The sequence below is a fragment of the Euleptes europaea genome, chromosome 14 (assembly GCF_029931775.1).
Source record: "Euleptes europaea isolate rEulEur1 chromosome 14, rEulEur1.hap1, whole genome shotgun sequence".
In the NCBI taxonomy this organism is placed as follows: Eukaryota; Metazoa; Chordata; class Lepidosauria; order Squamata; family Sphaerodactylidae; genus Euleptes; species Euleptes europaea.
Genome location: NC_079325.1, coordinates 50,392,673 through 50,404,783, shown reverse-complemented (window position 1 = coordinate 50,404,783; position 12,111 = coordinate 50,392,673). Strand labels below are relative to the sequence as shown.

The 12,111-nt window shown below is 50.7% G+C and overlaps 1 protein-coding gene across 1 annotated transcript in view; it reads right to left on the bottom strand.

Annotated features, from left to right (window-relative positions):
* Positions 1 to 12,111, bottom strand: part of PRRC2B (proline rich coiled-coil 2B) — a 100,656-nt gene that overhangs the window by 31,078 nt on the left and 57,467 nt on the right. The window contains exons 13-17 of the mRNA XM_056860347.1: positions 11,384 to 11,568; positions 10,576 to 10,780; positions 6,759 to 6,981; positions 4,792 to 5,494; positions 3,362 to 4,749 (exon numbers count right to left, since the gene is read on the bottom strand). Of these exons, the coding sequence (XP_056716325.1) occupies positions 3,362 to 4,749; positions 4,792 to 5,494; positions 6,759 to 6,981; positions 10,576 to 10,780; positions 11,384 to 11,568 (2,704 nt within the window). The remainder of the gene's footprint in view (positions 1 to 3,361; positions 4,750 to 4,791; positions 5,495 to 6,758; positions 6,982 to 10,575; positions 10,781 to 11,383; positions 11,569 to 12,111) is intronic.

Here is a 12,111-nt window from a genome sequence, read left to right as displayed (position 1 = left end):
GGAGTGGTGGACTGTGATCTGGAGAACCGGGTTTGATTCCCCACTCCTCCACATGAGCGGCGGACGCTAATCTGGTGAACTGGATTTGTTTCCCCACTCCTACACACAAAACCAGCTGGGTGACCTTGGGCTAGTCACAGCTCTCTCAGCCCCACCTACCTCACAGGGTGTCCGTTGTGGGGAGGGGAAGGGGACTGTAAGCCGGTTTGATTCTTCCTTAAGTGGTAGAGAAAGTTGGCATATAAAAACCAACTCTTCCTCTTCTTTTTCCTTATACTGAATCAAACCCTTGGTCCACCAAAGTCAGTATTATCTACTCAGACTGGCAGCAGCTCTCCAGAGGTCTTTCACATGACCTGATCCTTTAACTGGAGATGCCAGGGACTGAAACTGTGACCCTCTGCATACCAAGCAGGTGCTCTACCACTAACTCATGCCCCCTCCCCAATGGTGATCAGAGAACACTGACTTAAGGGAAGATCACACAACTCATTCACTCAATTGGGGGGGGGGGGGCAACAGCCAGTGCTGTGCGGTGGCCAAGAGCTGTGAAGCAGGAAGTCCTCTGGCTCAGCCTCACCTCCACCACAAGCTCAGTAGACGGCCTGAGGCAAGACAGCGTATCTTTCAGCTGCCTCAACTCCTCATCTGACCGAACACTGGCCTACCTTACAGGTTTGCTGCTAGGATACAGATACACACACAATGTGCACTAAAAGGACCTCAGATGCCCCAATCCATTCTTGACATTACTGAAGCAACTGACATGGGTGCACGATTGTACAATGCTTGATGCTGATCCAGCTCACCTTTAACTGAAGAGCAAGTTTCTAGCCACCACTGTATGGGGGGGGGGGGAGACGGACGGACACACACACACCTTGAAATCCCATCAGTGGTTTTCTGTAATCCAGTAGTAGAAGAAGAGTTGTTTTTATATGCCAATTTTCTCTACCTTTTAAGAAGAATCAAACCAGCTTACAATCACCTTCCCTTCCCACAACAGACACCTTGTGAGGTAGGTGGGGCTGAGAGAGTTCGAGAGAACTGTGACTGGCTCAACGTTACCCAGATGGCTTCATGTGTGGGGGGGGGGAAACAAACTGGTTTGCCAAATTAGAATCACGTGGAGGCATGGGGAATCAAACCCAGTTCTCCAGATTAGAGTCCACCGCTCACGTGGAGGAGTGGGGAATCAAACCCAGTTCTCCAGATGAAAGTCCACCGTTCATGTGGAGGAGTGGGGAATCAAACCCAGTTCTCCAGAGTAGAGTCCGCCACTGTTAACCACTACACCACGTTGCATGGACCTACATGGACCTTCCAATGGCTTGGGGGTTAAGCATTTACAGTCAACGACAGGAATTCTATAGCTCCTTATCTCCGACTTCAACTCCTCATTCTCTCTCGGCTCCCAGCCTCCAATTTCCTATTTTCAAACAGAAAAGAGTGCCAGCAATCCGGGGGGGGGGGGGGGGGGAGGAACGTCTTCCCCAACAGCCACTGCTCACAAGACATTTTTTGTTTTATGGATGAAACCAACTGCCTAGCACAAACTGCAGTTCTTCCCTTCAAAATGCTAGTGAGCACTAACAACGGCCCTCTGTTCACAGGTACTTTTCAACTAGATACGAGTCCAGTAGCACCTTCGACATCAACAAGATTTTCCGGGTCATCTGAATAGCCCTGACGAAGGGCACTTTGACTCTCGAAAGCTTATACTCTGAAAATCTTGTTGGCCTCTAAGATGCTACTGGACTCGAATCTAGCTGTTCTACTGCAGACCAACACGGATACCCCCCGAAACTAAAGTAATTTTCAGTGACTGCAACTTATTTATTATTTTTTATTTGATAAATTTCTAACTCATTGAAGAAAGCTGATAGGAAGAAAGTAGATTCCTTTGAAATGTGGTGTTTGGAGGAGAGTGTTACGGATACCCTGGACTGCCAAAAAAACAAATCCGTGAGTTCTAGATCAAATCAAGCCTGAACTGACTCCAGAAGCTAAAATGACTAAACTCAGGCTATCGTACTTTGGTCACATTATGAGAAGGCAAGAGTCACTGGAAAAGACAATCATGCTAGGAAAAGTTGAGGGCAGCAGGAAAAGAGGAAGACCCAACAAGAGATGGATTGACTCTACAAAGGAAGCCATGGCCCTCAGTTTGTAAGATCTGAGCAAGGCTGTCAAAGATAGGACATTTTGAAGGACACTGATTCATAGGGTTGCCATGAGTCGGAAGTGACTTGACAGCACTTAACACACACACAAATTTATAACTCACCCTCCCTGGCCAAGGCCAGGCTCAGGGTGGGTAACAACATTAAAATAACATTATAACAATAAAATACATCAAAACCACAAAATATCATTTCTAAAATTATTTCTAAAATTATTAACACAAGGCACCGTATAATATGGTGCCCGCTAGAGCAGAGTGCCAACACCAGGTGAGATCTTCAAACTGGGTCAGCACCCCCCACCCCATAATTCAGTAAATAGTTGTAAATGGGGGGGGGGGGGGAGTAGGGAAGCCAGCATTGATATTACCTGCGGCTGTCCTCAATCACAGGCCTGGCGGAATAGCTCTGCGTTACAGGCCCGCTGAACTCTTTCAGGTCCCGCAGGGCCCTGATGTTACTAGGCAGAGCATTCCACCAGGCAGAGCATTCTACCAGGGCCTGGCCCTAAGAGTGTGCCCTAAGAGGGCCCGACCCTAGGAATGTGCAGCTGTCCTCAACGAGGACAGCTGTACACTCTTAGGGTCAGGGAGCACCAACAGATTTTGATCAGCAGAGAGTGCAGAGCTCTTCGGGGGGTGTACCAGGAGAGGCAAGTGATTTTTATAATGGATGCAAGATGCTTGTAGGTTGTTCTTGGGAATCAGCTTCCTGGTATAAACTGCCCTTAATTTGCTAACGCTCCACCCCAATGGGGGTGAGGGAAGAATATCTAAATTTTGGAGACCGTTACACATGTTACAGAATTTGTTGACTGCGACAAATAATCCCTGTTAGCTAAGGAGATGGAAAAGCAAGAAAACTCCCAGGCCAATCAGAATGGGACAGCATGCCCACTAGAGGAAAAAACTGATATGAGGCATCTAACCCCCTTGAAAAATTCATGTTACAGGAAGTTTATTTCTCATAATACAGAGCAACAAATGATGAAAGACGGTCAAGCTCTGAAGAGAGATTATATCCCCAAAATTGCAGAATAATTTCTAAACCTCAGCAAAAGGATGTGGGGACATTCCTTTGCCATAGTATCGATCTACTGTGAGACATTCTATTACCCAGAGGCAATGCCCTGTCCTTTAGCAAATCATATACATTTGTTAAGGCCAAGGAGATGATACCTTTTGCATTTCATCTGTGCTCCACTGGACTGGTTTTCATAGCGAGAAGAGGTCCCACTTCCGCTAGCTCTTCCTCCTTTCTCCCCATATCCCGCTGGATCGACTTTCCTGCTTTGCCGGTCCACCAGGGGTCTCTGGCTGGAAAAACTCCTCTTGGCCTGCTCCCTCTTCTCCCCCAAGCCACCACCAACAAGACCGCTATCCAGCTGGGCCTCATTCTCCGAGACGCCCTCGCGTCTCTCCCGCCTCTCACTGAAGTCGCTGCTTTCGGAGGCCGTCTCCCACTCCTCGTTGGCGTGGTCCGAGGAGTTCTGATAGGGCAGTTCCGGAGATCTCCTGAGGGAAGTGCCACTCCTGTCAGTCATGTTCAGATTGGCTCTGCCAGGCCACTGGCAAGCCAAGAGGTTGGTTCCGCCATCCTCGGGGTTCCACTGCCCAACAGACTCGCGCTCCTGCCTCAGGCGCCTGAACCTGGGAGGTTTGTCTTGGCGAGGCGGACGCCGTCGACGGAAGGGGCGGTTCTCAGTGTTTTCGGGGTCACCCCCATAATCCTCCTGGAAGTAGTGCCTCTTGTCAATGGGATCCTCCTCAAAGGCCCGCCTGCTAAAGGAGTCCGAGTGCTTATAAGAGTCTTGGCCGTAGTCTCTGTCGGACTGGCGCCTAACCCCGAAGGTGTCCAGGGGTGCACCGTGGCTATACTCCTGCCATGGGCTTCCCCCACTCCGCCCTTGCCACTGTATTGGTTCCTTGGAAACAAAGCCTCTTCGCCCGTATCCAGAGTTGCTAAGTCTAGGCGGCAGCGACCGGCCAAAAGCTCGTGGGGCCCTCGCCTTCGCATCCAAGCCGGTATGTTCATCTGAATAGATCTTATTGGACCGCCAGGAGTCCTGGAAATCCCCTTTCCTGAGATCGCTCTCCTCCTTTTCCGCAAGGGAACCCTCGTTGCTGTTCTCAGAACCCCTCTGACGTCGCCGCTTGGGCAGCTCTTCGTACTCGGAACCTTCACTGTGAGTCTCGCTGGCAATCCGACGCCTGGGTTTCCCACGAGGAAACTCTTCGGGCTGATTAAACTCCCTCAAGGCCCGCCCTCTGCTACTTCTCTGGGTGTTGTTGACCACGCTATTGTTGTTGTAGGCTCCTCTGCTGACAGTGCTGCCGGTGCTGCCACCACCAGAGCCCACAGCACCGCCATGCCCTCTAAACGTGAACTCTCTGAAACCTCGGCCACGGCCACGACCTCTACCGCCAAAAGCCTGCTCCTCGTCGATAAAGATCCAGTTGTTCCTTTTGGTGGGGGGCAAGTCGCTGGACTCCTGTGCTGGATGTCTGCCCTCCCAGGCCTTTCCATTTTTCTCCTCCTCCTCATCCTGCTGCTGCTCCTCCTCCTCCTCCTCTTCTATTTCTTCTTGGGGTTTCTCAATTTCTCGGACAGTGGCCCGAGAGGAGTTCTTCTCGTCCAGCAAACGGTAGTGAGTGGACTGGAGCAAAGCTTCCAAATTGTTGTCTTCCGCCTCAGGGGTCTTCTGAGGCAGGGCCTTTTCCTTAGCCGGGCGGGAGGCTTCTTCTACCTCTACCTTAACCTTCTCAAGCTCTTTCTCCTTCTCCTCAACTTTGAGGGCTTTCAGCACTGGCTTTTTTATTGGGCCGGATCTACGAGCCCTTCCCATTTGCTCCTGCTGCTGGCTGCTGCTGTTCCGGTTCTCAGAAGCCCATCCCACCTCGGCAGGAGCTTGTTTGGTGGCAGCTCCTTCTTTCCTCCATGCCTCGGCACCGAACGACTGCTCATCCCTGGGCACCTCTTCCCCTGCAGCAGCCGACCCATCTGCGGGTTTCTGATAACAGCTGACATCCCAGCCGTTGTACTCGGCTTTCTTATCCGCTGGGGCCGGGATGGCCTCAAAGGGGGAATTCCTCAGGTTCGTGTGGCGGGAGTCGGACATGCACGCATCTGATGCGCTCTCCTGGCTCTGGAAGAGGCGATCCTGGTTCATCCGCTGGGAGGAGGCACCGACGCAACTGTCAAAGTTTGGTTGGGCCTTTTCATCAAAGGAGTTTAAGTAGTTGTCCCCGGACTCCTCAAAGAGATCTCGCTGGGTGTTTATGGCGGACGGTGCCGAGTAAGTGCTGTCATTCCTAAAAAGCGACCCAAACAAGCAGTCAGGAAAGGGGCTGCTGGAAACTCAGAGCCATGCAGGTTATTTTTTCTTTACCTATATTCTGGATTTGCTCCCTCATCTGATTCCCTGGTTTATTAAAAAAAACTCACAAAGCCAAGGCCCCTAATGAATATTCGATTTTTTTAAAAATCCATTTTTTCTTAATATGCCCTAGGGCACCGGTTCCCAAACTTTTTGAGTCATGGAGCACTTTTCAGGAGAGACATTAATCATGGAGCACTAATTTTCACCTAGCACCTAATATACTAAACCAAATAACAGTAGTGTTTTTCTTTCCAATTTCTTAACGGAGCACTAGGAGATGTTTTGTGGAGCACAGTTTGGGAGCCACTGCCCTAGGGCATTTTTTTGGGGGGGTGCCTCGGCTTCTCATGTAAAACAAAAATAAAAATATTCGGTAGTAAACTCCTCAACAGATGAATTAAGCATAGGTAAGTGAGAAAGGTTTAAATCTAAAAGCAATTTAATGTGTTTTTTTTAATTTACCATTTGGAAATCAGATTACTTGGCATCCGATAGGTAAGAAACAGCAGAATACAAGTTTATCATATATGAAGCACCTTTCTTCATAAGATGGCTAAAACTGGATTAACAAGCAGGTTTCAAGACTTACAAACATGATTTGTGAGTGGCCATCCTCTCCCCCAAATACAAAATAATCATGGCCAAATGGTCTCTAGAACAACTTCAGCTCAACCAGGAAGAAGAGGAAGAAGAAGACGAAGAAGAGTTGGGGGGGGTTTGCCTTTCTCTACCACTTAAGGAAGAATCAAACCTGCTTACAATCACCTTCCCTTCCTCTCCCCACAATAGACACTTTGCGAGGTAGGTGGGGCTGAGAGCTGTGACTAGCTCAAGGCCACCCAGCTGGCTTCAGGTGTAGGAGTGGGGAAACCAACCCGGTTCACCAGATTAGCCTCTGCTGTTCATGTGGAGGAGTGGAGGATCAAACCCGGTTCTCCAGATCAGAGTCCAGCGCTCCAAACCACCGCTCTTAACCTCTGCACAGGTTAACACAGACGTTAGCCCCGATCTTTCACCCGTGCAATGGTCTCCTGGGGTCTACGTATTAGCCGCTTTGAAGCTGGCTTTTTTGACCTACGGAAAAGATGTTTCCCATTCCAAGCTGCTGTTCAATGTCCTGAGCTTTTTGCCCTCCCACAGTAAGTATCTCTGCAGCATGCGCACAAAACAGCCAGCCGAGGTAAATTTGCCCTCACCTGGCCCGCAGTCCCTCCCCGGAGATGCCCTCCGTCTGTTTGGGTCGTGAAATGGGGCAGCCTTTGCTCTGCAAAGGGGTGAAGCTCTCCTGACCCCACACCGAGGCCAACTCCCCAGGAACGGTTTTCCTCTCCTGTTGGACCGATGACTGGCAGCTCTGCTCTTCTGACTGACAGACAGACCCGTTGATGGAGTCCTGTTGGATGACGGGCTTCATAATCCCTGCAGAAAGAGTGTAAACTAAGGATAAGCAACTACTGGATTCAAAATATGGTCCCTGTTTAAAAAGGAATTGCTGACCAGAGACAAATATGCTCTGCAGGGTGGTGGGGTGGGGAACCGTGGCTCAGGGCTAAGACTTTGCATGCAGAAGGCCCAGGGTTCAGTGTATTTATTTAAAACATTTACTGGTTGCCTTTCTTCCTTACAGAACTCAAGGCAGCTTACAACATAGATAAAACATGTAACATAAAATACACTAAAAACTTTTTTTTTTTTGCCATCAAGTCACAGCTGACTTTTGGCAAACCCTGGTGGGGTTTTCAAGGCAAGAGACGTTCAGAGGTGGTTTGCCATTGCCTGCCTCCGCGTCACGACCCTGGTATTCCTCGGAGGTCTCCCATCCAAATACTTGCCAAGGTCGACCCTGCTTAGCTTCTGAGATCTGACGAGATCAGGCTAGCCTGAGGCTATCCAGGTCAGAGCCATTAAAAACCAAAATTTAAATTCACAACTCAGGACTGACAGTAAACTTAACCAAACACAGTCCTAAATAAAACCATCTCCTAAAGCTTAAGAGAGGGGGCCAATCACACCTCCCTGGGGAGGTTGTTCCATAATCATGGGGCTGTCACTGAAAAGGCCTTGTCTCATGTACCCACCAAACAACCTTCTTTGATTGATGGGACAGTCAGGAGGACCTCTCCCTGTGATCTTAATTCCAAGGCAGGAACATATGGACGAAGACAGTCCTTCAGATACCCCGGTCCCGAGCCATGTAGGGTTTTAAATCCCTGGCATCTCTAGAAAAAACATCTGTGGTAACAAGTGCTGGGAAAGACATTCCCACTGCCTGAGACTCTAGAGAGCTGCCGCCTGTCTGAGCAGACAATACTGAGCTGGACTGACAACCATCTGACTGTATACAGCAGCTGCAAAAAATGTTTTAAATTGTCACCTACTCAGATGTACCCCCCCCCACACACAACTTCAGATGCTTTCCCAAGTTGTGAACTCTTTAAAGGCTTGCAATTGAGCCAGGTACACACGACTGGTAAGACATATGCTTGTGGCCATTAAAAGGAGTATCAACCCCCAAGCACTGTGTTTCGAATGTTCTCAAAATGCTCTTTGAAGGAGCAGAGGCCAAATTGTGGACTACAGAGACACAGCTGTGAAGAATAGGAAAAGAATCTGAGGGGATCGGCACCCTGGGAACATGGACACCCCCCTTCTCCCATGATAGAAAATGGACATGGCCAAATTTCTGAAGAATGGGGAACTGTTACATATCTGAATGCACATTATTAGTTCTGGGGAAGAAAATAAAGCATTGTAGTGGCCAGAGGCGAAGTCCCAACCACCAACTGGGACAGAGTCAGAAGTGCAAGAGCAAGCAGGCAGGCCTGAGAGCCATGGCAGGAGAGGTGGGAGAGAACAGGGGACCAGTGGCCCTATGAGGAGCGGTTAAAACACTTAGGGCTGTTTAGTTTGGAAAGAAGGCGGTTAAAGGGAGACATGATAGAGGTCTATAAAATTATACACTGTACGGAGAGAGTGGGCAGGGAGAAGTTTTTCTCCCTCTCTCATAATGCTGAAGCTGGAGGAGGTGAGATTCAAAACTGATAAAAGTATTTCTTCACACAAGGCATAGTTAAATTATGGAACTCCCTGCCCCAGGAAGTGGTGACGGCTGCCAACTTGGAAGGCTTTCAGAGAGGAAGGGACGTGTTCATGGAGAAGAGGGATATTCATGGCTACTAGTCAAAACGAATACTAGTCATGATGCATACCTATTATCTCCAGGATCAGAGGAGAATGCCTATTGTATTAGGTGCTGTGGAACACAGGCAGGACAATGCTGCTGCAGTCATCTTGCTTGTGGGCTTCCTAGAGGCACCTAGTTGGCCCACTGTGTGAACAGATTGCTGGACTTGATGGACCTTGGTCTGATCCAGCATGGCCTTCCTTATATTCTCAGAGATCAGCTTCTGCTGCGAGAGGCCAAGAGCACAGCAGGCAGGTCGCGCATCGCCCTCGCTAAGTGGCATTTGGCGTAGCATCCAGCGCAGCCGCCATCAAGCCTTGAAGAGTGTGAGGAACCGTCCCCTCGGATCCCGCCTCTTAGCACCGCGGCCTGGCCGGCTTGACTTGGGGAGGCTTCCTTCGGCCTCAGAATGGGCTTCTTGAGAGGATATCCTTCCCTCCTCTTCAGCCCACGGTCAGTCTGTGTTCCTCTGAGCCACCAGCTCTATGGCAGACCTGTACCGCTTCCTCCCTGGCCTTCCACCCCCTCCCAGTCATATAGCCAGCCAGGCTCCCAGGGGTTCCGCCCCTTTCCCATCGGCCCCCTCTGACTGACAGGGGCTCCACCAATCAGCCCCTGGCAGCCCCGTCCACTCGCCCTCCCCCTCAGGAGGGCTGCAGCCCCGACCCAGCTGATCGGCGGCCCGTGCTCCGCCGCTCCCGCTCGCGCCTTCTCGCCCCTCCGGCTCTCTCCCACCTGGCTCCTCCTCCGCCAGTGGATTCCACCCCATTGCCTGGGCCGCCGGAGGCGCCGCCCCGCAATCCCGGCCACCGCCGGGCGGCGCAGCTGCGTCGCCCGGCCCCAGCCCTCCCGGCCAGGCCTTCAGGTCTCCCGGGGCTTCCGCGGGCCGCGGAACCGTTGGCCCCGCCCCTTCCCTCCGGGCCGGCTTCGCCTCCTCCTGCCCGGTAAGTGCGCCGCTGGGCAGTCCCGCGACCGGGGCTAGCCCGGGCGCGGGACAAAGAGATACGGATGGAAGAGCCTGGCAGACTAGCCGGGGGAGGGGGGGCTTGTGCCCTATGCATAGAAGGAGCAGCTGCTGCTCCATAGTGAATGAGCCCCACTTCAGTCTGCTTCCTCCTACGGTGACAGCAGTTCAGGCTCAGAGAGCAGCAAAGAGCAGCAGCAGCAGCAGCCAGCCGTGAAATAATTTTGCCATTGTGCAAAGGTGTGCTGTAATATATGAATGGCAAAGGAATCCTTGTTGTTTGAAGTGTAATATTTTATACCCTTCCCTTCCCCTTCTCACCCGATCCCTGTCTTTCTGCCTGTAATGAGGGGTGGGCCGTGGCTCAGTGGCAGAACACCTGCTCTGCATGCAGAAAGTTCCTGGCTCAATTTCTGTGATCGCCGATTAAAGGATTTCAACTAGCAGGAGTCAAAGAAGGACCATTGTCGCAACATGAAGAGTCTTTTATTCTGGTTCTGAGAAAACTAGACAACACTGTTTATTCGCATATAGCGATAGAAATAATGGACATGTAGGGTATGAGAAAAAAAATATGGACTGGTGTTTCCTTCCTTTTTTAAGGAGCTCTTCATTACAATAATTTGCAACTTAGAGTAAAATGGAACATACAAAGTATGTTGAATAGTAGATTAGGAGTTTATTGTTTAAGTTAGGTTGTGTGTACTGTGTGTAGAGTGCCCTGATTGTTATGTATTTTGTGTCTGATTTTGTTTGTGTTGTTTTGAAAATAATTTAAAAAAAAAAGAGTAGCAGTCCATTAAAACTAGCCTGGGTTGGCAGAAAGACTTACTGAGACTGGGGGGCGGGGGATTCAAACCCTTACCTGATGGATGGAGGGCAGAAGGGTAGAAATCCACTGGAGGGCGGCCCTGGGCCATGCGAGGATCCATGTAAGAAGGCATCATCATCCAGCGGGGGTCAAAGCCGAGCATTTGCGGGTGTGGTGGGTAGAAGGTTCGCTGAGGGTGGGAGGACGGAGGGTAGACCTGGGGGGGCTGCTGCCAGCTCTGCATCTTGTACAACTGGTCCTAGAGTAAGAGAAAGACCTCCAAAGTGGGACCCGTCAGCACAGAGCACTCAGACAGCAGTGCAAAAAGAGCATCTGAGCAGAAACAGGACACAACTCCCTGCCCTCCTCTAAGTGGCAGCCCTTCAAATACTTCGAGAGCAATCCTGTCCCCCCTCCACCTCCTCTTCTCCAGACGAAACATTCCCAATTCCCTCAGCTTTTCCTCATAGGGCTTGGTCTCCAGGCCCCTGATCATCCTCGCTCTCCCCTGCACCCGCTCCAGTCTGTCCACATCCTTTTTGAAGTGGGGCCTCCAGAACTGCACACAACACTCCCGGTGCGGCCTGACCAATGCAGTGTACTTATTGCAAGCTCATTTTAAGGGGATTTTAAAAGGCCAACCTGGGGTCGTTCCTGCAACGGATCTAACAGCCAATAAGCACACCTCCCCCCTCCTCCATGGACTTGAATGTGGCTCAGTAACAAGGAGAGTGGCAGGGGTGCCACCAGCCAAAATGGGACGCCAAAGGAATGAAGAGCACCGGCGCACCTCTGCCGTCACCCAGATATCCCTGTCCCCTCATCTGTGATGTAGCTTCTGCACTGGATCAGGACCTCTTACCTGTTGCTGCTGTTGCCGCTGGAAGCGCGGTGGGAGCGATCTGGGGTACTTGCTGAATTCTTGGCCTGGAGACACCACCTCTCGGAGCTCCTCCTCACTGCTGCTCCGATGAGCCACTGATGCCATGGAGTTCTCTTCTTCCGTATAAGCAGACGTGGCCTCCTGGCTGTGAAAGTCAGGATTGGCTGGGGAAGAGAGAGGGGAAGGACAGACCTAAGTCTAGACTGAATACGTCCTTCAGAAGGATCCCGCCTGTTGTCAGTGCGGCTTAGAAAATGTTCCCCTTTTCTGTCCCAATGTTATAGGAACGCCTTCCCACAAACTTGCAAAGACTTCAAGGGAACCTTTCCTTCTGGAAAACTGACCTTTTGATGTGCTTGTAGAATTCTGCATTGGCATCAACAGAATGATCTGCTAACAAATGCAGCAGCATTTACTACCACGAGGCGAGCCCAGGTAAGAACAATGACTCATGCAGAGATTCAAGGAGGCCAGACTCCTCTGGATTCATGGGAAACTTTGGTTTTCTCGCAGCATGCAATCAAATTCCATCTTTTACATATTTTCCAAGCCCCTCCCCTCCAAGGAACCGAGCTCCACCCACCGAGCTCCAAGGGACTGGAGATCTGAACCCAGGATTCCCCAGTCCTGGTCTGGCGTTCCAACCACTGAGTCAAGCTGCCTCAATGAAGCATGGCAATTAGAAGAAGATTTGGTTTTTATATGCC